This window comes from Adelges cooleyi, unplaced genomic scaffold (assembly GCF_023614345.1).
Source record: "Adelges cooleyi isolate 19-005CV unplaced genomic scaffold, UGA_ACOO_1.1 ACOO_flye_CR_arks_rails_tigmint_CR_PRNA_21, whole genome shotgun sequence".
Classification (NCBI taxonomy): domain Eukaryota; kingdom Metazoa; phylum Arthropoda; class Insecta; order Hemiptera; family Adelgidae; genus Adelges; species Adelges cooleyi.
In genome coordinates, this window is record NW_026095871.1 from 2343522 (window position 1) to 2369115 (window position 25594).

General features: G+C 32.2%; 2 protein-coding genes across 2 annotated transcripts in view; one reads left to right on the forward strand and one right to left on the reverse strand.

Annotated features, from left to right (window-relative positions):
• LOC126834400 (frequenin-1) overlaps positions 1 to 19542 on the reverse strand; it is a 73601-nt gene extending 54059 nt beyond the window's left edge. The window contains exons 1-2 of the mRNA XM_050566290.1: positions 19273 to 19542; positions 14885 to 15024 (exon numbers count right to left, since the gene is read on the reverse strand). Coding sequence (XP_050422247.1) covers positions 14885 to 14948 — 64 coding nt within the window. The 5' untranslated portion in view covers positions 14949 to 15024; positions 19273 to 19542. The remainder of the gene's footprint in view (positions 1 to 14884; positions 15025 to 19272) is intronic.
• On the forward strand, positions 6809 to 9470 carry LOC126834283 (polyglutamylase complex subunit TTLL1-like). Its single transcript, XM_050566087.1, has 2 exons — positions 6809 to 7630; positions 9108 to 9470. The coding sequence occupies exons 1-2, from the start codon at positions 6809 to 6811 to the stop codon at positions 9468 to 9470; spliced, it is 1185 nt and encodes a 394-aa protein (XP_050422044.1).
• Positions 19543 to 25594: the final 6052 nt, after the last annotated feature.

A 25594-nucleotide genomic window follows, 5' to 3' on the forward strand; every position in this document is an offset into this window, starting at 1 on the left:
TAGAAAACAGTGCTTTTCTTTTTCAATTATATCAGTTAATTTATAATTTTTTTATGATAATATTGTTTTGAAAAAAAATTATAAATCAAAAAGTGGGTTGTGCCATTTCCTCAGATTTTATTATCGTCGTGTAAATAAAATCGGTCATATGTGTAACGTATCCTCGATAAATCTTTTAAATAGCTCATACAGCTGTTATATTTATAGGAATAGCCGTTAATCGTTGTACTTAACGTTTAGCGATAGCAAACAAATGTTTTACTACATTTATTTAAATGCTCATGCGTTCAAATACAATCTTATTGGTCTCATTTATTTTCTTTGATATGTGCTATGACATATAATATTGTAAAAAAATATATTTAATATGTTGGTGTGATTCTTTATGCGTTCCAGCTGTTTAACTATATTCTAACAAGTCATGCGCTTAGAGGATAAAAATTGTTTAAATAACGTTTTTTTTATATTATATTTATTGAGAATACCTATTCTGTTAGGCCAAACGGTCTAATTGATACATGACAAACACGATGCATTATTGGTTCTGTGTAACTGACACGATTACATTGGCTAAACACGTCAGTATAATACAGTATTGTGGACAGTATTGCAACACATGGTACGTTAAAAAATATATGAAATAAAAAATACATCATCGTAGATTATCGACAATACGACTGAAGTGCAAACCGTGAAGTTGGCCCGTCAAACAATAAAATACAATTTTTCTTTCTTTTTTAAATTACTTGGGCAGTTTCCCATTCGTGTATCTGAGGTAATTGGTTTCTTAAGTACTTCATGAGTATTACCCATAATCGAAAATACTGTAAAAAATAAAATTCCTATATGTATACAGGATGATAAATTTAACGAAAGACACTCATTTTATCGGAAAATAATTGCAATTTTATTATTTTTCTTTTAGAAAATATTTTTGTACAATATTTTTAAAATATCAAATATTTACCTTTTTAAGTATTTCCCAGGACTCTATCAATTTTTGAAATTTAAATGATATATTTAATTAACTTTGCAAATTAAGAATACTGGTCGATAACCAGTTTTGGATAATTAGTTTTAATGTTATTAGAATTTAAAACTTAGAACGGCTGGAAGGGTAGAGCGTAATTATTACTTCACCGTCCTAAATTTTAAACTTCAGTAACTTTTAAAGTATAATTATCCATAATTTAATATACGTTGTCGTTTAAGTTTCAAAAGTTTATAGAGCTTTAGAAAATAATAAAATAGATATAATTTTAATATTGTACTATATTGTAAATTAACACAAACTAAAGAGTCTCCAAAAAGAAAAACTACGAAATTGCAATTATTTTAAGAGGAAAATTAGTGTCTTACGTTAAATTCATCACACTGTATATTATTATGTCTCGACCACTTTGTTTGTAGAAACAGTATCTGTTTAGGGTAAAACTGCAAATAATATTATCCTGATGGTATTAGGGAAAAACAAATAAGATGAAAGGTCTTTTTTTATCCGTCATTCCTTGTCGGGTCGCAGTTTATATTAATTTAACTGATGAAAATTCCAGGCTTTTAACGTATATTTGGCCTTTGAGTTTTTTTCCGTCCAGAACTAGCGCAGTTAACACGATTTGCCGGTGGTAAGTTGCGTTGTGTACACAGTGACTTCGTTTTTCCCCATAGAGTACACGTTTAAAGTTAGCAAGGGTCGCATAATATTAATGCTCGTGTACAAATAAAACAATGTAGGTTATATTAAGTATTTTGTAAAGCAGACTCGCAATAAATAATTTTTAGAGGGGAAAAAACCCGTTTCGTCGAAACGGCAATTAAAAGGGTTCGACCAACAACCGCATGTACTTTGGCGATTTACTAAAGTTTTGAGCGAGAAAAAGTTGGTTGAAAAAAAAAAGAAACACTCAAAGTGGTAATTTATTGGCGGCATTTAAAGTGGTTGGAACAATAATTAAGATATGGGGTTGTACAATTGCTATGTCTCCCAATAGTAAACATGAATGCAATTTGTTTAACGTTAAACTTATGGTTTATAATTTTCTAAAATCGAATTTCTGTTCATTTTTCACATTTTAAAACGGAATAAAATCCAAAAATCCCATCCAGAATTGAACGACGGTTGGATCGTTAACCAGTTTTGAAGAAGTAATTTTCCAGCTAGTTACATTTAAATAATTAGGCAAAAGTAATTAAGTGAAAGCAGTGCGTAATTGCGCTGAACCATTTTTCCCGGGAATACTTTTCAAATGTTAAATTTGTACAATAATATTATTCATCATAACATACTAATGGCTAGTCACTGTTTTCGCTGAACCATTGGATATCTTATAAATTAAGAAGTATGTATCAGATTTTTACTTTTTAATATTTAAAACTACTACTAGAAAAATAATGAAACGGTATATGATCGTAAAGCATAAATAAAACTGACATATTTAGAGGACACCCTTTATAACGTGTATTTTTCAAGTGGGACGACGCTAATTATCACTTTGAATGTTTATATAATATATATATATATATATATATATTTTTTTAATTAAACAACTTTTTAGTTTTTTCCACGACTAAAACGTAAATAAATTGGACGGCGTACAGGCGGTCGTTGGTTTGACCCTTGAAATTAGACTCCAATTCGGGGGAACATTTTTTGTTGAAATTTTAAAGACTTGATAAATCGTTCGAATCGATACGAAATCAAAATAACCAAGGTGGTTTTTACTTTCACGGGAAATGCACAACTTTAATTGTTGTAGTGGTTTGTATTAAAGTATATATATTATATACCTATTCATTAAGAACAAGACAATCATTTTTTTAAGAATTGCAATCTTTTAGTTTATCTATTTGAAAGCATTTTTGCCTAATATTGTTTGTTATAAAATTAACAAATATTTACCATTTTTAGTGTTTTACAGAGCTCTATCAACTTATTAAATTTAAATGGCAACACATATTTAATAAATCTTGATAAACCTAATTTTTTTTTTTTTTTTGGTGAACATTTTGACTTTATTTTAATCAGTTTTTTATATACTAAAAAGATAAATATTAAGTAATTTTATAATTATTTTCTGCAGTAATATAAATAAACATGTTTTCAAAGAAAAAAAAACTACAAAGTTACAATTATTTTAAGAGAAAATAAGCATACTATAAATGTTATTATAAATTATTATAAATGTTGCGGTTATTTATCACTTTAACAGTTGAAATACTGACGTCACAATACGGTTCGTTAACTTCTTATTTATTTAAGTAATATTTGTATAATGATAATAATAATTATCGCTGAACGTACATATCTCGATAATGTACGTGTTCCATTGGGTTTTTCAGAAAAAAATTAACGGCGATGTCGTTAACGTATTGTCCATAGAAAAGTGAATCCAAACCATATACCTGTGTTGCTTTTTGATAACAATAATTTCTACTCTAATCGTGTTATCTTCCACCATTGTAAAATACAACTACCTCCACTGTCGTTGGTTGTAATTTTATTTAAAATCCGGTCCTTAATTTATTTTAAATTACTTGCGAACAAACCAAGCGGGATTGGCACTAAAACAGCGGTGTCGACCAAATTACATTGTTAAGAAACTTGTCGGTCTTGTTTATCGTTCGTAAAGTGATTAAATAAAAATTAAATACGTGTAATGATATCACACCCCTGATGAATAACTTAATTAAGTTCGACCCAAGCCATTATAATATATTGAACGAATATATTATGTTCATTCGACATTGTCAAGCATTAATAAAAAACTAATATGAATGATAAAGAAAATTCACCATACCTATTTTCATTCAAAAACCTATAACAAAGAAATCAAATGGCTCCTACACTTAATCCACGGCAACATTTTTGTATTTCATTTTTTTGTTACTAGGCATAAGAAAAAGGCATTGGAAATTTTAAAATAAAATTCAGTAGGAATGTTACGTTATGCTCTCGTGGTGATTTTATAACTAAATAAAATACTGAATCTTTAATTGAAAAAAAAAATGCCGTGACTTGGTTGCACGAGATGTTTTCAAAAGATAACTTAACTGTTCTTACTACCTATTAAATAATATAAAAAGAAGTCAGGATCTATGACACAAACATGAGCATTAAATTTAAACAATCATTGTCTATTAAATAAAAGTTTAAAAAAATTATTAAAAATTTAAATTTAAATAAAAACATACATAATGAATACAATTTCATTTTTTTTTTTTGACCGAATAGTAATTTGAAATGCATTTTTATTTTAACGGATATAAAATATAAGAACTAAACAATTATTTGATTTAACTTTCCACTTCAACTCTAAATAATTTTTCATTTAAACAAAATTGTAATTGAAATAGCCGTATAACAGTGGTTTTTTGAAACAATCAAATTAGAAATATGTATTTCAAGTACAAATATTTTATTTAATACGGTAAATGTACATTTTTTTTATGTAAAAAGTTATTTGATGCGATACATAAAAATGTGTTTAAAAAAATTCAATGTTACTATAATTATTATTTGTATTATTAAAATAAAAAAAAAACCCTTGGGTTTGGTATACCATGAAGATGCAGTAAAAAAATATTTTATAATAATAATATTACTCGTTTTCTTTGATGTAACAATTATTTAGGATTATGAACGGAAAAAACGTTTTAATTGCATATTATTATATTGTAGTAGTTATATTAAGTTTTCCTTGCTTAAGAGAAAAGGTTTGATGGCGAAAAAAAATCTTTTATCGAAGCCTGTGGGTATAAAACAAAGACCAGTGATAAACCATGTGAACTGAAAATACAAATTTAGTGTTTTCAAGAAAAAAATAACTGAATAATAAGATACCCCGAATTGAATTGTGGTTCATTTAAAGAACAAAGTGTTTTTTATTCTGATTTTTTTTTTGCGGTACTGATTATTGTAATACCTTTTTTTTTATTTACAAAGCTAAAATATGTAAATGCTATGTCGTGTGTGTATTTTCTGTACGTCTACTTTCTTTTAATTTAGAAAAATAATAATGTGGAATTATCTTTTTGCAGTAGAAGAAAATCTTCTCGCGGATTAGTTTCTCGTCGAACCAGTCATAAAAAAGTCACTGGACTTAATTAATTTAGATAAGAGTAGATATCATTATAAGTTACTGGTGTAACCGGCGAGGCTTTCGGTCATAGCTTATGTCAGTGACTACAAGTTCACGGGCAGTAATGCAGTTTAATTAAGTTGTTGAATAATGCATGCGGGTTACAGAGTAGTATCTCTGATCCCTATTAACAACTTTGTTTGTTTTAGACATTAGTGAAACACGTGAATTACAACAGCGAAGGTACAATAAGTTTAATTATTTAAAACAACTTCATTAGAAAATAACAATAATTACCTAGTGGAAAATACTTTTTTTTTTTTGTAAGAATAAGCCCAGTTATAAAAAAACAGGAGACGGTTTAAAAAAGAACCTCGAAAAGACCTACTATAACTATAAATGATATGTACACATATATGTGTGAAGTCTAACGAGGAAAACTTTGAAAACCTAACAGACATTCTTGACGTACCTCAAAACCAACTGTTTAAAAAATAGGTGCTTCAAAAAGGATTATTTTATATTCTTGGTATCACTAATCACGTAGTCTTGATCTCGGTCAAATAAGTTTCAAATTTAGTTAAAATACATTTTTATTTGTTGAAATTCTATAGTAAATAAAAACATAGTAAAAACATTCAGCGCAGTGTATGACTTTCATATAGGTCTTAAGAAATAAAATAAAAAACGATTTTCACAGTTCTACACTTATCAACTGAATGGTGTCTTATATTTACGTAATATGTACTTATAAAACTTTTCAACTGAAACCAAATTTATAGACTTTCTCCTTTCCTCTGGTAATCTACAATGCAGTTATAACATTATTTTTTACAAAGTTTGACAACTAATTTCTTTTATAAACCATAAACTTGTTTATATTGCCAGGATACAAAAAAAAACCCAGAGAGTTTCATAAATTGGATTTTCTTTTACTTTTTTTTTGTAGTGTTTAGTTATATGAATGTAGTTTTTCGTTTCATTTAAAATATACAATGGAAAAATGCGGAAAACCTACATCCCTAAATCCTAATAAGTATTAAACGATTATTGGTATACCTACAGTTCAAGCTAAAAGAACATTACCTATAATACGATTATTATTACTCAATAACATACAAAATATATGATTTCTGCCTTAATAAATAATTTATAATTGTTGATATAATTTGTAGTTACATTTAAGACTCGGTGAAAAGTTTTACTTATTCGAAATGTTTACTTGTAGTTTTGGATTCTGAAAATTTAATTTAATGTTAGGCTGTTTTGGAGTATTTGTTTTATTTGACGGTTCTTTGGAAGCTCCCGTAAAGTTTCGTCTCGTTACAATTTCATACAAAGTAATAATATTATTGATTTATTTCGATAAATATGTATAGTAATTTGTTTTGTCTTTGTGCGCTACTCGAAGCGTCGAGGAAGTGTTAAGATTAGCGTTTTTGAAAACAAAATTCACGCTTTCGATGAGAACAGCCGATAAGAGATATCAGGTTGAACTTGAGGTCCGAATCCAAAGAAGCCGGAAGGAAGGACACGAGGAGATTGAGTAGTGGAGGGGCGTTTGTAAAATGTAAAAAACATATTATCCGTGTTTCAACGTTTTTTCCCGTGCAGCGGAGCGAATATAAACAACGCGGTAAACCAATGGTTACCGCGGTAAACATACGGACGGGTCGTTTGTTTCGCTGTTTGATTTTTAATTTAAAAAAACCGTAGACGGCCAACCGACAATGAAGGTGAACTATTGCGTCGATTCGGACAGGTCGGCATTGATGGCAAACTTCCAAAATCTCAACTGGACCCTGGTGTCGGAGGACAAGGAATGGAACTTCTACTGGGCCAACACGCAGACGACCCGGGCGCTGTTCAACCCGGGCAACCGGCACCGGCTGAACGACCACCAGATGGTCAACCATTTCCCCAATTCGTGCGAGCTCGGCCGCAAGGACCTGCTGGTGCGCAACCTGAAACGGTACCGGAAGCACCTGCAGCGGTCCGGCGACCGCGTGGGCACCGTGGACTCGCGGACCCGGCTGTTCGTGCACATGGACTTCATACCGGCCTCGTTCGTGTTGCCCGGCGAGTACAGCATGTTCGTGGAGGAGTTCAACAAGACGGGGCCCAGCATGTGGATAATGAAGCCGTCGGGCCGGTGCCGGGGCGCCGGCATATTCCTGATAAACAAACTGGCCAAACTGAGGAAGTGGGCCCGGGAGAGCAAGGAGCCGTACAACCCGAACGCGCCCAGGGAGACGTACGTCGTGTCCAGGTACGTGGAAAGACCGCTGCTGATCGGCGGCCGCAAGTTCGACCTGCGCATCTACGTGCTGGTCACGTCGTTCAGGCCGCTCAAGGCGTACATGTACAAATCCGGGTTCTGCCGGTTCTGCACCGAGAAGTACACCACCGACCTGGACGACATCGACAACGTGCTCGTGCACCTCACCAACGTGTCCGTGCAAAAGACCGGCCGGGAGTACAACTCGGCGACCGGCGGAAAGCTGAGCATACACAACCTGCGACTGCTGTTGGTGGGCACCAGGGGTAAAAAGGTAAACATACAGGACACTGGTTTCCGTACACGTTTATTAGCGGGATGACATTTTGTACGCCAGATCATTAGAAAATGTCCAACAACTACTTAAGGTGACCAGAGGTTGAACGAGCCGATTGTCTTCTCTTAAAATAATTGCAATTTTGTAGTTTTCCTTTTTGGAGTCACTTTATTAGTGCGACAATCAGAAAAAATTCCATTTTTATCATAAATTGTGTCTTTGCGGAGAATTTTAACGACACTTTGGTGGAACAAATATTAATGTCGGACTATTACTTACAAAATGCATTTTGTCTCGCCAATTGTAGTGAATAGGATAATGAATTTTATTTTTATCGTTCTGAACAATCTTAAAATTGGACTTGGTCGGTTGCTGCGCACTCGACCCATAAATTCAGTTACGTGTAGCGAATGCGTCCTATACATTTTGTACTAATATTGGAAGCCAGAAATTGGCTGTTAGAGAAATTTAATCAACTCAAGTTTAATAGGCTATTGAATAGGCTATATGAAAAAAATTTAATTTGTTGAAATGCTATTTATCTTTTATTCTACGATTTTCACTCATTAGTACATATTGTATTTTCGAATTTGATAGATTTTTGATAGTTCTTATTATGTTATTATGTGTAAGTAAACATTCAACGTTAAGAGAATTCAACAATATCACCCACGAAATGGAAATTTACAAAAATTAAATTTTCTTTATTGTTCCAACAAATAGATTTTCCGACGTAGATCGAGGATAATATACAATATCTTTTTACAAAGTAATATATCCCTCGAGATCAATATTCAAGTTTTTTAGTTATAATACTAGTAGTGGGATGGTTCAGTTTTATTAAAAATACTTTGACCGTAAAGAATAATAAAAAAAAATGCTTTAATAGCTTTTTGAAACCTCAACAAACATATTTTACAGAGTTTTTATTATAACATTATATTGTGCATGTGCACACAGCGTGTGTACGCTTTGAAGGTTGTCATTCAATTAAATTTTATAAGCGAAGCTTTAAAATAAAATATTACAACATGTACAACGATTTGTTTTTGATTCGTTAATTTTAAATACCTTTTTTTTTATTAATATTGTTTTTAAACAAAATATATTGTCAAACTAAAATTATATATCAGACAACGGTTATGGTTTGAAAGGACAACTACTTCGTACTACTTTTGTTTATTTGGAATACACTGATACTTGGCTCGAACGTGTTGAGAATAATATGTTACTTAGATTATACCGAATGGGACGAAATGCACGTCAAAAAACTTTTACCACGTTCGACTTTTAATTTATGACGTTTGGCTCGCTGTATAGAACAGGAGTTGTAGCGTTGAGATTTATTTATTGTAACAGGATTTTTGGATCGAATGCGGGTAAGCCGGCAATAACATACACCCGTGCAAAACACGGTTAATGTAGGCGGTTTTAAACGGAAACCAAGTGTACATGTTGTGGTTTTAAAGCGCAGGTGACTGACCATATGTTCGACAAGATAGTGTGGCTCATCGTGCACACGTTGAAATCGGTCAGCACGGTCATCGTCAACGACCGACACTGTTTCGAATGTTACGGGTTCGACATCATCATCGACGACACCCTGAAACCGTGGCTGATCGAGGTGAACACGTCCCCGTCGTTGACGTCGACCACCAACAGCGACCGCGTGCTCAAGACCCGGTTAGTGTCGGACGTGCTATCCGTCGTGCTGCCGCCGGCCGGTTTTCCCAACGCCAACTGGCATAAGAATCCGCCGAAAAGCGCGTACGGTGACTTTGAACTGCTCGTCGACGAGCCACACGCGTTCAACAAACCGAGTAAGAGTGAACGATAATCGAAAAACCAAAACCGTTAACCGTTAATACCGCCTCCGCCGTGTGTACCAAAATGAATTACTATGCGAGTTAATAAGCACGGCAGCTCGAAATTTCCAGTATAAAAATAATTGTCTCGGAAAAATTAAAAAAAAAAAAAGACACCAAGACGTTTTGGTGAAAAACACACTATTTGCGCGTTGTATACGTTTTCGAATTAAATTGACCACCTCTACGTGACGTTCCGTAACGACCGCACGAAAATCGACCTTACCCGTTTTTACTGTGGTCTGTGAAAATGGTTACTTTAACCTCAAAAACGTCTCACCTGTACATACATTGATACCATTTTGTATTAAAAAAAAACTTCACAGCAAGTCGACTGATCACATTCAGTAGATTCATAAAACGCTCGAATTTTTTTTATGAAATAATATATACAATGGTGGTTGACCGGTTCTTCACGTGTGTCATTCATGATGTAGAAATCATGATGGTATATTTTAAATTACAACATTTTTTAATTCCAAAACTACTTCAATAGAACGTATTTACAGTTAAGACTGTATTTTTGGGTCTCCGTTCACGTTTTATCAGGTACTTGACGGATAAAATGCGTAGAACGATTACTAATAAAACATAGCATATTTATTTAGCATCTTGTACATATATGATTCAAATAAGTTGATAAGTACGATTTATAAGGGCTCCGTTCGTTATACAATAGTATAAGTTGTCAGTTCTTTTTACTACAAACAAATCTGATCCATTTAGGTTTTCATCCTGACCTCTATTTGACAAGCTCACTAAAGCTGTGTACAGATCACTTTTCATCTATTACCAATACTTAACACAATCCATTTCTGTTTTACAATGCATTGATAATCTTCATAATAATCTGCTGTCATCAACTCTAAACACGAGTCTCTCCAAAAACATAATAATATCTAGTTATAAACCGACCAACTTTATATTAATATGCTGTTAATTATTCATCTCAGTAGGCTTGTAACGTATTTTTAATATAGATTTTTGGGCAACATTACAGTATTATACATTATGTTCTTGGCTAGTACTTAAAATAATCGTTAAACTGTTACGTTATACAACTTAAAACCAATAAAACTAAAAATGAAAAAACCATCAAAATTGAAAAAAAAAATGGGAATAGGCGTTTCACATAAAAAAAAATAAAAATAAAAATGTAGAGGAAAGCTGTAAACAACATTAAATATAAAAATCTACATTTATGGACTTCAGTAAGAACACCAGTTTGTAGTATCGAAAAACAATACAATAAAAAATCTGGTAAAACATTAAACTGTACTAAGAAAACGGTAATAAAACTTACTAGTTTAATAACGAATTTAGAATTATTATTCTTTGTTTTTTTTAACCCTTATTAGTATAATAATAACAGGGGAAGTCATGTAATCAACAATTCTCCTTCATGGGCGCTGTACAAAAAAAAAAGTATAATAATAACGACGATGCTGAAATTAAATACAAGCGTTTAGCTTCCCTTAAAATTACTTTTAAAAACATGACGTTGTCGGAATAGCTAGTCTGTATTTAATTGATGTTTAAACAAAAAATAGTAATAATAAAGGATTAAAAAAAATGTACATACATTTTTAAATTAAAACCGTGTCAGCTTATTTTCCAAGCCGGATTTCAAAGCAAACCCAATCAGGTTTAATACGCGCAAAATTAATTTTTACACATTAATTAAACGAGTTGGCTCGATCGAAATGCCTTCTAGGATAATTATTTTCATCGTGTGTCTTTCATCCTTTATTAAAACATGGCCTTAGCCGTGAACCCCGAAATTAACTATTAATTAGACGGCAGAAGTAAATTATTCATGATGATATTTTGGATGTACGAGTATACCTACCTCGGACTAACGTGATCGACATAAATCGATAGACGCAACGGTTCGATTCAGTTCAAAGTTATATTATATAATATTATCAAAGTTTACAGTAATTACCGAAACTATTTTCCACCCATAACATTCCAGTGAACGCCCTCAAAGCTCAACATTAACTTTACTCGTAACGATGGGTGTGCATGGTAGCATGGTAGGTTGAGGAGTGGAATTTTTTTTTTTTACTTATGCAACCGCAGGTTTAAGACTCAGGTCTGAAAAAAGTACAAGACCTCTCTTGTACTATTTTCAGACCTGGGCTATACCATGTGCAACTCTGTCGTCAAACAAATGTTTATCATTTATCTCTTATTAGCTGATTCTCTTAGACGATCAATCATAATCGTGTTAACCCTGGTACTAAATTAAATACTAATACTAAATTTTAAACACATTTTTGCCATTAACAATGGTTTTATACTTGAATACTTCGACCACGTCTATAGATTCGTTTATTTGAAAGTGTTTTTATCACTTTCAGTTATAATAATTCATGAAAACGTGGTACTCTACCGCACCGCCGCCACTATGCCCATATTTTTTTTTATTTACTTATTAGACTTCAGACATAATATTCATATATTTGTCACTATATGTATAGTAGATATATTATATATATATTTGCACTATACAATGTGTCTAACTACTGTTTGTTGAACTAATAAAATCGATTATTTCATTAAATTAAATATTATTCAATTAATTTTTATAAATTAATCAATTTACAGATATAATACCTTTGAAAATAAAACGTTAACCGTATAAATATTGGAGTTTTTGATCTATAAATTCACTTTAAACTTCTACAGCATACCTAGTGTACGCATTACGGCGTGTTTGTTTTGGTTTGTGTAGTTTATGGGTTACCCCATAGTGCCATCCAAATAGTAGTGCTTCCGGCATGTCTGTGCGGTTGTACTCGGTAAATATTTAAACGCTTGCGGTATACCAGGTATAACGTGCACCCTGAGTAACTCTGGGTATTTAGTTTAAGCAAGCGGTAAAGTTGTACGATTGTTTTTTTAGACCAAACAAAATATTGTTTTCGGTGACCTCTATACACATTATGATGAGCTCTGAACTCTGAATTCGGTCAATCTGACTGAAGTGTAGCCGGATCGGAGAAACGAGTTAAGAGAAAAGTTTTTGGCCGACGTTATCCGACGTACAACGGTGAATAAAAAATAAGAAAGTATAAATTGATTCGACTTTTCACCGACGCCGTGACGCTGACGAAAATGTATTATACAGATATCTCCCCTTGCACTTTGACGACACCAAAATCTCTCAGGACAGCCGAAAATACGAAATCAATTTCATCGTCGTCGGCCGCATAACTATATACTTATTACGCGAGCTATCGACCTATCTCCCATACATACATAAGTTTACACGTGTATTTCACTTGTAGACACACACACACGTACACACCTGATCTACTGTAAACCTCACGGGGAAATTTCTAGAACCGACAGACTTATCACTACCGCGAAGATAGTTCACCACCAACGCTACACCGACAACAATATAATATAATATAATATACTTCCACCGCGCCAATATAATATTATATAGAAATATATATATATTTTTTTTTTTGCCAATATAATAATAATAATATCCTCCGAGATTCGTGGTTGATTAGTTGATAATAAGAAGAATACCGTCCAGACGAACAACCGCCAGGTGCGAGAGTTTATGGCGTATTATTTCCGTGTACATAAGGGTGTCTCGTTTTCCCATCTTCCCCTCTTTCTGCCTTCGTCGTCGTCGTTAGAAACGGTTTCCCGCACACACGTCCATGGTGGTAACATTACAACATCTGACCATCTTATATTTAATCTTGCACATTTATCGCCATTACCGAACTCACGGCCTCTCTTTTGTCCATTCGCGTTCACTTATCCAACCACTTAACGACGTGCCCGTTTCCTGTGCACGCTTTTCCGTGCATTTTGTCTTGTCTGCAACGCGGTCGACCATATTATTATCCTGTGGGTCCAATCGGTATCCTTTCATCGCACAAAATCCTTCTGTCTAATGTTTCACGTCTCACACTAAAGTCGGCAAATTTGTTTGAACCGACGATTTTCGTGGCATGTGATCGTGACGGTTACATCTTTAAACTTCTCCTGAATAATAGATAGGCACTCTTCGTAGTTTGTTTTAATGCCACAGACCGCCGCTATATACTCCACTAACCCGTATGTATCTAAATTAATTACTCTACAACGTTTGTAAAGATAAGGCGGCACTTTAAAACCTATGTACTCTGAAACCAGACGAAAGCTCAAAGCCGAACCATCGCACAAACCTCTAGTCCTGCCTTAAAATATTTTGTCTCTACACGCATAACCGTTTGTATCATCGACCATTCTGCATTCATTATGTATTGGTTCACTGAAGATTGTACTTAAAACCCACTGGCTTTAATATTAAATGGATCTTTACCACGAGCACCGTTTTGCCGCTTTCTCTATTTAAAGTTATGGCCAAATAGAGAAGACTCTGTGTTTTAATAAATATTTTCAAAGCTGATTTATTTAATTAATACAACGAGGCTTCTACAAAAAATGGCTTAAATCATTTCGCGAACAGAATTTAGTAGGGAGACTTTGTCAAAATAAATTATAAATAATCATACATTTTCCGTACAATAAATATACGTTCTTATTGAGGTTATCTTAGTAACTCAGTCGGAACATTTTTACTTAAATGTAAAACCGAGAAATAAGTTTGGGTTATTATGAACATCAACATTTTCTAGAAGAATGTACGGTAAATATCAGTCTCCGTTTTAAAGCTTAAGATACTTGAGACAATCGTTCCGTGTATTGATTTAATAAGTTTTATTAAATACATTTTTTTTAAACAAAAAGAAAATGGTTGAAGTATGATTTTCAAATAATTCATAAATGTATTTTATCACACAGATATCGTGTAAATAAACGAAAGGAAGATAAAGAAAATAAGTGTAATGTTAATTTTTTTTGTATTGACAATAAAAATTAATTTTTAATGTAACTAATTACATAAAATTGAATCGGGCACATGATCGGTGGACATTATAATATGACAGTGCGTTATAATAAAAACCTTTAGAAAGTGTACAAAGAGAAGGAAACATTAACTATTTTCTTCGATTTAGGATTCTATTGCTCTGTACTGATAAATAATATAATTCACAGGTATAATAATTTATTTGCTCTGTAGACGTTGTCATTGTATACAATGTACCCTAATCAATTCACATCTAGCTGTGAATTGGATTTCCCCTCGATATAATTCAAATTTCACCATTAATATTGGTAATGGAGAGTTTTAAGTACAAACGCATTAAATAATGTAAGCGATGTTGAGACACTTAGTAGGTAAGAAACGGCTCATAATAATAATGTATGTAAATTATTTAGATAAAACCGTTCGATTAAAATAACCTAACAAGCATTTAAAATTGAAAACATTTTGCGAATTGTATTTATGTTGGTTTTTTTGTGTACTTACAATACGTCTCTTCAATTAGTTTGTCGATCGTATCTTGCTTCAGTTTCGAATTCCGTTTGCCCATTCTAACTATAATTACAATTTAATTGCACCGAAAACCTTCTAACATCTGCGACGCACTAGGATGTATACCTTCAGTCCTGTATAGCACAACAAAACAACGAACAATTAATCTTTGACAATTCATATTTTTTTTACATCAAGGAATTATTGTTTATAATTTGTTCTTTTTTTAAACAAATCTTTTTTAAAACTTTAGATAGGCCCATAGAAGTCGTTTGCTAATTGTTCAACTGTTGCCAATGCAACCAACCGGAAAGGAAAAAATTAAACATTTATCCGTTTGAAATCATTTGTTGGGCATTTACATGTGTATACAATGTTCAATAATAGATATGTAAATATATATCTACACATAACGGTAACTGTACTGCGTTTACTTATACAATTAATATATTATACAACTTATACAACTTTAGAAACTACCAGCATTAATTGAGCGTTCATAGCAAACAATTAGATAGTTTTCTATAATTATAAATGTCATAGCATGCCAGTTTGTATTGTTCTATTTCTAACACACTATAAAATACAACGTTTACCCACAGGGTAACATAAACACCCGTTCTAAATTTAATTGAGGATACCACTCAATTATTGTTCTGTAGCACATTACATAATATTATTCACGTCTTACATTGCTTAGCTACTATAAAAAGTTTGCCAACGATATGTGTGTCGTTAAGGTTAATGTTAGAAGTTGTTTTCATACGGAAAATAATAATAATTTCAAGCGAGCGACGGAGATTAACGAAATAAACCTATTCAAAACCGATTTTACATCATGACAATATTTATGGATCACATTAAAAAACGATAACGCTCGTTGAATCATTTTCCCACATTCTGGTGGTGTACCTAATAATAATTTTATGCTCGTTATAAAATATGTTACTTTATAATGGCTTTGAATTCGAGGCAAACATTTTCAATACTTCTATATTATAAAAATGTTACATTTGCATAGTAAATAAGTAATAGTTTGTGTACAGCTCGGGTCCCTCGGGTTCATTAGTCGGGTCGTTAGTCGTTGTCGCATGATATTTATGTTGTATATATGCAAAGATTAAGAGTCTAAACTTAAATTTCAAAATAAGAAGCACTCCCTTGTACTTAACAATAGGAAATGGAATAATAATTTATAAATAATAAATCAGCAACAGGCTTATATTATTGTTGAATATGATTAAACGTTTCTGTGAGACAAATAGTCGGCATAAAAAAGTATTTTTAAAAGATACTCAAGTTGTTTATCGTTTTTTCATTTTTTATTTGATAAATCTTTGATGCATCAGTGTATACTTCTAAGTACGTTCTCGGGTCGAGTTTTAGCATGAAAAAATAAAATTGGTAAGATCACCACTTTGTAATAATTACAATTAAATCTAGGATCATAAATGGAAAATTAGATTTTCGTTTTAACACATTATTAATGTCACATTAAAAACGTTATTTCCCACCATGTATGATATTATTGATGCAAAAAAGTAGACTTTACAAGTATTTCTGACTAAACATTTAGCTAAGTTAACTAAATACTCAGTTGAGTTTTATATTGGTTTATTATATTTGTATATATTTCTGTGAGTTTCAATACTTCCATTTTAAGCCTTTAAACCCACAATAATATGTTGTCGACAACTAATAGGGAACGGGACCGATAAATTGTGTGATTCAATAAGAACTACATTTTTGCCTTTTGATAAATCAAAGTACGGTACTTTTTTTACTTAAATATTTTTTAAAACATAACGTAAACGTTTTAACAAAAGAAATCTCGATCGTTTTTCCAAAAAAAATAACACATTTCGCACGAGTTGTGTTGTGTTCTTAACTAAATAGTTAAATTAATTTCACCTAGGTATATTCTGATTTCGCCAGCGCAAGACGGATTTTAAACCCGATAATTTGTTTTTTTCTTGTGGCATTGTATGGACCTTGTTATTTTTTAGGGTTAACTCGAAAACTAAGGGCGACCAAAAAAAAAATTTGTTTGACCGTCGTAAATTGTTATAATTCAAAGTGATAAGTTTAGTTAGAAAACTCCCACCCCCCTCCCCTAGTTAAGCCTGTGTTTATCGTGTACCGGATATCTGCAGCATCTTGGATGTCGCACAATAACGTGTGTACTTAATGCGATGGGAACGGTCGTGTGACGTTGGCAATATAATATATTAGTATTATTACGGTCTGCACTCTACGGATTTCGGACGGGTTTAAATAGAGACGGTGGTTGCATCGCCTACGACTATCAGGGGACTCGGTTTAATCGCTTTCAAAGAGTTCAACCACACGAGTTCTCGAAGGGGCAGACAATGTTCATCTTGGTCAGAATGACTAGCTCGCTCCGGATAAGACAATAAACCGTAATGTTACTTACACAGAACTGCACAGTTACTTTTGAAACGCGTAACGCTATTATGATAATGCATAATATTGCTGGTGTAATAGCTTTTGGTCCGTTGCAACGGTAATTGAGCACGGTGTATACGGTTTTTAACGAGTTAATATATTATAATAATGAGCTATAAACAATGTTAAATGCAATGCTGAACATATTATTTACATATCAAATGGGTCTGCCAACGAACGGGGAAAATGTAAACGCGACGTTAAAAAATTGAATTTAAGAAATTTCAGAAGTTTAATTTTTTAATTTATGAGATGTTACACAAATATTACAATAAAACAAACATCAACATGTTGTACAAACATTGCTGGTTTTTTCTACGCAAATATTGTGTTTACATGTTGTCCCATTCGCTTGCGTTTTGCCCCTCTCGAGCAATTCAGTTAAATTTTGTAATTGCATCCATAATAACTTAACTTGTAGCAAAACTATACGGTTCAATTACAATGTCATCTCCAATCAGTTTGCTGCGTTCCAGAATACCGGGTTTTAAAGTTATCTCACAAATGTTCACTAATAAGCTCCAACAAACTTCTGACAGAGGTGAGCTTGGGGAGATAGTCTAATATTAGTTGGGAGGTAGGTGATATTTACCCCCCAAAAAAAAAAAAAAAGGCTAAAAACTAATCGTACTCAACTCTAGAGACGGCGCATCAAAGTTGAATTTTAAAAATCGCAATCCTATGTGGGCTGTAATAAAGTCTTCTTCGTTCAAAATGAAACAAAAACGTCTATAAAAAAACGATTATTCTACGAGACGTAATCACTTTTCTTGAAAGGCTTGTAAAGTACTTAAATAATATACAAGTTAATGCAAAAATATATAACAACCCGTTAGCTAATATCGTAAGCCTGACTTTCAGACGAAATTAGCTTTATTTTTTTTATGAAATAAATTAAAATGTAAATCAATAAATGTAATTTATGGATATGAGGTAAAAAAATATAATTGGAAAACGAAATTGTGTATATTTTTCTAACAAGGCAGATAAATATTCAAAAAAAGGAGTATTTTCGAAATCGGTTATTTTGCCTACATATATTATTTTTTATCGCATGGGTATTTAGCTCATTTGTTCAAGGGAATGGGTCAACAAATCCAAAATAATGGGAAAACACAAAAAGAGTTTTTCTGCTACACACAAATGTGTTAAAAATTGGAAAAATGCGGAAACCCTTTCTTTTTTCATTATATAAACATACAATATTTGTTTTCAGAGTTTTAGGTACTAAAACTCAGCCTACAGCTGCCGGACCTATTTTCATTCCTAAATAAATTATAAAAGACACGGTGGAACCGAAAAGTAAAATATTTTCAACAAATCAAAAATGGTTCATTTATTATAATACAACACACCATCGAACAAATAATAAAGTAAATAAACTGATTATAGAGAACTTTACAATGGAAACATTTAACTATAATTGTATCTAATTGTACCATATACGGTTTTATACTCGACTTATCGACTCATTTGTAAATAAACTTTATTTTCAAAAAGCACGTTTTATTTAAGCGCGTCGACTTGTTCTTTTTGATATAACAGTTGGTTCAACTAAAATTTTGGTTAATATAGGAGCACAATAAAATTCTAATAATTGGAATGACTAAATAAATAGTTGGCCCAACATTTAATTAGCTGAACTAAATGTATAGTTGCTTAGCCAACTAAAAACTTAGTTGGCCCAACTATTAATTTAGTTATTCTAACTAGAAATTTACTGTGTCCCTATAATAACCATAATTTTAGTTGGACCAAATATGTATTTTTTTTTCTGTAAATGTAATGAACAAACTTTTTCGTCTAAATCTACCAAAATGATTTGCGTTTCATTTTCGTACGAACGCTGTCTTGTCGTTATTCCTATTAAGCGTTTCACTTATGTAATATGAAATTATTTATTGAAAATGTATTACCTTTTGCGGTGTAAACGGTTTTTGCTTGCCCGGTAAACACCAGTTGCTCGTGGTTGCGCGAAAGGTTGAAACTGAAAATCAACGAAAAATATTAACAAAAAAAAAGAAGGAAAATGCACAACTTTTTTTTTGGAATAAAAAAAAATACACAAAAATCGGTTAACCGATTGTAAATTTTTCTTTTTTCAAATTAAAAACCGCAAGTTCAACCCGAATAACGTGAGAAACGGCCCGGCGTGAATGACCACAAAGCGTGACCAGAGTTTTCGACTACACTGGAGCCGACTACCACCCGCCAAAAGTATACAGTTGTAGTGCCCTGTGCTTTAAGCGACGTCGGCGCAAAGTGCACACACACCGGAGTCGTCGGGCGCGTGCAATACTTATATAATCATAATAATATATTCCTGTCTACGATGTGCGGGTAACATGCGATTCCCGTGCTTATCAAACAATAACGGTTAACATTCCCATATATCGGTACTCCAAAGTGGAATGTCCCGTTCTAGATCTACTTTCAGTCCTAAAAAAAGTGAAATAAACAAACAATTTTCAAGGGATCAGGTTTATGACACTATTTTGGTTTACAAGTACAACAAAAAAAATCTAAGTTTTGTGTCTTTTGTGTTTTGTATTTCAGTAAGTATGACCATAACACTAGAGTCCATACAAAACCGTTTTGTGATATTTGCGAAACTGTTCTTCGTAACGGAAATGTAATTTTAATCGCGACAGATGCCGTTTACTTCTCTCGTGTAGAATAGAATTCATATTTCATCATTTAGTAATGTGCTGAAAATTTTGCAGTCAACAACTTTATAATAATATACAAGTAAAACGCGGCCTAAATGATGAAAAGTATTTTTTTTTCCATAGGTATTACAGTACCTTCAGAAAAACTGAAAACATGATTAAGTTTTGCCGGATACAGTATGTTTACTAAGTCATTATGTTGTTTAGCAAACTTACAATCTTTTACCGAAAATGCCAAAGAAAAAATGAAATAAAAGAAGCTCCAGGCATCGGTAAATCCTTTTTGAGATGTGAAAACAATGTTTTTTTTCCTTTAATCTCTAAAAATAAGTCCAATCTGAAAAAATAAACGTTTTCTTTGAATGCGTTTCCCGCGTTGACATCTTAAGTGTTGAATAATACAATTCTTTTTAACCCTGAAGGCTTAAGAAAAGTTATGACTTATAACAAAGCGAGCGCAATGGGGCGTGTCATATTGGGATGGGGGACGTCACAGGTCGTATGTGTTGTAGCTCGTTCTTGAGTTTAATTTTCTAGAAAATGTGAATTAAAGAAAAAGTTTCCGCCTCTTCTGTGAGAAAAAAAGAGTTTTTTTATATTTTTTTGAGATTTCTGAACGTTTATCGATAATACCTACTATAACGTCTTATAATATCTAAAAAGTATCCCATACAAGATTGGAAATTCGTCTATTTTGAAGAAAAAAAAGTAATAGCACAGGAAAAGGAGTGACAATTTTGCGCCCAATAAGGCTTTGTACCTTCGAGATACGATTTCTGATCTATAGACTATACTATAATCGGTTCAGCGGTTTGGAAGACAATATTGTACGATTTGGACACAATACCTTCTCAGTTCCGTGTCGAAGGTAAAAAGTAGGTATTATTATTTTTATATACCACTCAGCAGAAAGTCTAAGTGTAATAAATAATAAAAACACACACCAGCAGTATGATATAATATTATGTATATTATACGAGGTACCCGGAGCCGGAGCATCGGCAGCGCAGTTTGTGAATACCGCCCTTGCAGGTGAAATTGAATTACGTCCGATCTTTAATAGTTGGTATGCATTTAGTGTGTTTCGGGCGAAATCAAATTACCGGAAGGGCAATTTCCAAAAACAACTCATACCGAGGCTTGTACCTGACCGGTGTACGTGACGGTCATTTCGCATATTATAAACCTAAGTACGTCCAAAAAACGAACGCGCGTCATTTTTGAAATACCAACGGGAAAAAAACAAAGCGTTCATATTTTCTTTAAATAATTACAATTATGTGTAGTTTATCTCTTTGGAGACACTTTAGGTTTATGTAATTTTACAAATATTTAAATTTGTATCTTTTTTTTATTTCCTTACAACTTAAATGGTAACGTATCGATCGAATTAAACTTAATTTGCCAAAATTTTTGACTGGTCGATCATCAGTTTTGGATAATATTTTTTTAAAGGTTACTTAAGTTTAAAATTTAGAATGGGAGGTGAAGCGTAGTGGAGTAATGCGCACAAATGATACCACACTCAACTCTTTCTCACGTCCTGAGCTTTAAACTTTAATAACTTCAAAAGTAATCCAATAGTTACCCAAAACTGGTTATCGACCGTTCAAAATTTTCCCAAAACTATTATGTACATAATTTCAAAAATTACTAAATCAAATATTATATAGGTACGTTATCGTTTGAGTTTGTGAATTCTCTCTGGAAAATACCGATAAAGGTACCTAAACGTTTACAAAAAGAAAAACCGCCTGCAATAATTTCACGAATAAATCACCTTGTATACAGGGTGATTTTCACATACAACGTGTTTTAAGTAAAACAATGAAGCACGTTGTGCGGTCAAACGTTTGGGAAACCAAGCGCGGATATAATTTCAAAAACACACGGGTAGGCCGTTTTGGCCGAGTTCAGGATCAAATTTACTTGGCATGCGAGATTACACACTCTTGCTGTATTATTAAACTTTTGTTCGCAAACGAAAACCCGTCGAACATTTTTACCGCTTTGGGAATTCGGCAATTCACAAACATACCGAAACAGCAGCTCCCAACTGGATCATTGAAATATCATTATGCTCAAATGCATGTTATAGTACCAACAATATATTAATATCATATGCGTATTGAGTCCGGTTGAATTTGTGCGCAAGCATTGTTTTTTTTTATGTCGACGAATAGCCGTAAAGGTATTTGTTTATATTATTATGTTGTGTTTAGACCAACAATATATTTTAAATCGTTGGACTGTTGTTAAGTCTTGTGGCAAGCCAATCTCAAGCGGGCGATTGGCTATGACAATATCTCAAAAGATATAAGACATTTAAAAATTATTCTTATTTCGTATACTTTTAAAGTCAATATAGTCTGCTCAGTTTGAATATATTTTCCAGTAACCTCATCCCTTATGTTTGAAATCCTCATGAATCTTGTAGGCTTTTTAAATATGGTGACGTATTTTTAATTAAAAATTCACTGAAAATGTAAACTGGTCGATAACTCGTTTTGAGTAATTACTTTGCAGATTATAAGTCAGGACATAACTTATTGAAAAATAGTCAATTACTCCATAACTTGTGTGGCATGTTCTTTAGACATAGAACAATTTTATACAGTGAAAACTGTAAAAAAAAAATGCAAAGTGATTTTTGTTGTTAGTTAATTTTTTTTATCAAATTTAGATACAGCGTGAACAAGTAACTGGATTTTTGTAATTTAGTTTTTTTTTTTTGAAACTATATTTGTTATTAATTGTTGTTTACATTATTACACATTTTCCAATCGACCAGTTTACGTTTAAAGTAGATTATTTTTATCTTAAGCATAATAAATAATAAATAGATGACAAACGTGAAACACAATTAAGTCTTTTTTGTGTGTTAAAACCATAGACAAATTTTTTGCAGCAGAACAAATTGATTTTATTGTTCCTTAGTGTTATTATTACATCGGTCTAGTCGATGAACAACATTTAGGGCAAAAAGTCACCACCACAGTCTATGAGAAATTTAGTTTATTTTACAGTTCCTCTCATTTTGGAAATAAGGATTTATTGAGATGTATAGGTACTAGGTAGTCTAACGTTTGGAATCTCAAGGGAGATATTCACTTCTAATGGATCGAATGTCGAAACATTATTTTGCAAAGCATCACCAGTAAATAAAGTGTTTATAACAGTGAACCGAGCAGTGTGGAATAAATAAAATGTATACGTTACATATATAATAATATACGTTTATAGAAAAAAGTTATGTTTAATACTGTTTAACAAAAAATACTATTTGTGGATAGAGAAGAAAGTTTTTACATTTTACAAACGTTATAATTTTTGTTACTCAATATGTATTCATTTGGATAACCCAAGCTTATATCTGGATAATATTGTATGATAATATTATGTGATTCATAAATGTCTTTTGCACACAAAAAACCCAACGGAAATATTAGAAAATGCTACATAAACTCCAAACCAAATAACAATAATGTAAAAAACTTAACGCGTAGAGTAAAAAAGCAAAGATATTGATTCAAACCCTAAATTCAATGTTCCTTTATGTGAGAAACAAATAATACTAAAAAAATGTGACCTATATAATATTACTATTTCAGATTACCATAGGAAATAACAATATTTTAACATATAAAACCAATTTTTTTGTTTTCAATAGACCTATCTTATTGTGTAATTATCTTTACATAACTACTAAAGTCTAATAATTTATGTTAAACTATGTTGTCAGCGTTCATTGTGTCATTCGCCGCAGACTCAATTCGCGGAACCTAGACTTATACTTCGAGACTGAAATCGAAGGTAAAACGGATATGATTAAACTACTTAACGGAAGTTACACGACGACGGGAGGAAACAAAAGTGCGTTTAAACATGTTATTGAAAAAACGCTAGTCGAATTCGTCGGAACTCCATGTAATAATTATTTTGACTGACCATTGTGTACATTTTTGGAGTTATGTCGTTTGCTAGAAACGCTAAAGACGCATCTTATTATACAAAATGGTCATAACGAATAAATAATTAAAAAAAAAAAAAACTGGATCAACTATTGACAAAGATATTTCAAAAACTGTACACATTCTCGAATTCGATATTGCGTTGCTGGCTCCAAATTAACACACAACGTGACGGAGTTGTGTTGATTTTTATAACATTTTATTTTTCTGATTACTGTTATACTGTTTGCCAGAGGTGGTCGTTAGGATGGCCGGTTCCAAATCTAGGGTGTCATTTATAGTATTAGTCAACAACCAAATTTCGGGATCTAACTCCAAGCTCTTCTTGTGGAACCCCATATATTGTCTTTGACCGTCGGCACTTATTCGAACTTAAATGTTATTTAAGCAAAACTTATTGGCAAATAGTTGGCCATTTCTCACCCACCACGAAAATCTCCTTAAATTATTCTTTTAGATAAATGTAATTTACAACGCATTATTTTAACATTGAAACTATAATTCGTTGCTTTCTTTATGTACGATTAACTTTTTTTCTTCCCCCGGAAATGTATGTAAAATACGAATGAGTAGTGATGGCGGCTCGATTGTTGTCGCCGTACGTTAAATAAATAATAACAAAACAAGTTTAATACCAGAATATAAATCAATTTTATATAAAAAAAAAAACCTACTAAAATTTGTATATCGACCAACTGCATTTTCCGTAAACAATATATTATATATTCTGTTAAAGCAACAAAAAAAAAATACTGTTCATTTTGCTTATGAATCATGCATAGTATGTACTCATCTAAAACAAACTAAAAAGCCTATAAATCGAATTGGGTTTTTTTGAAACTAATTTCGATTTAATAATTATACACACAAAAACAAAATAAAAAGTTAAACCACGCTTGTGCGTTTTTGTATTAGCTGTATATTTTTCCATCTAGATGTAGTTTGTTTAAAATACAAAAAAAAAAGTCGGGGGACTAATAATTGATTGTATAATTTATTAAAAACAATCCATTTAGATTTTAATATTAACGAGTGTGCACTGGCTCAGTTTGTATTCGCGTCGTTTGATACATATTTTTTATACATATATACATTTTATACTATACATACCTAACCCCCATTGCTTAGTCGCACAAATCCCGCATTAAAGGGGGTTGATTATCTGATTAAAACGTTAAATAAATTATTGTTTTTAATAAAAACACTTACTTTTCACAAATACCCCGCTTTACTCGTGTTTATTTGTTTTTTCTTTATTTGGATTTCTTCATTTAATCTCTGTGCGTGCGTGACTGTAAATTACCGCTAAGTAACATTCTAAAGAATAATATTATAATAAAAAATCACATTAGGTTGACCTAATTTTTTTCCGCAACAGTGTTATGACCTGATTTTGCGTCTAATTGTTATTTATTTATTTTTATTTTATTTTCCTTAGTGTTTTGTGTGATAAAATAATACAGTATCTTAGAATGCTACGAACCAGTTGTCAATTATTAAAAATATTAATAATAATATTATGGTTAAAACCGGCTGTTAAATCTGGGACGTAGTAGCTTATTTTTTAATAATGATGTTATAGAACAATATATAGTTCC

Coding starts and splice junctions, on each gene's coding strand:
- LOC126834283 (XM_050566087.1), top strand. CDS start 6,809: ATGAAGGTGAACTATTGCGTCGATTCGGACAGGTCGGCATTGATGGCA. Junction 7,631..9,107: donor TGGGCACCAGGGGTAAAAAG/GTAAACATACAG, acceptor TTTAAAGCGCAG/GTGACTGACCATATGTTCGA.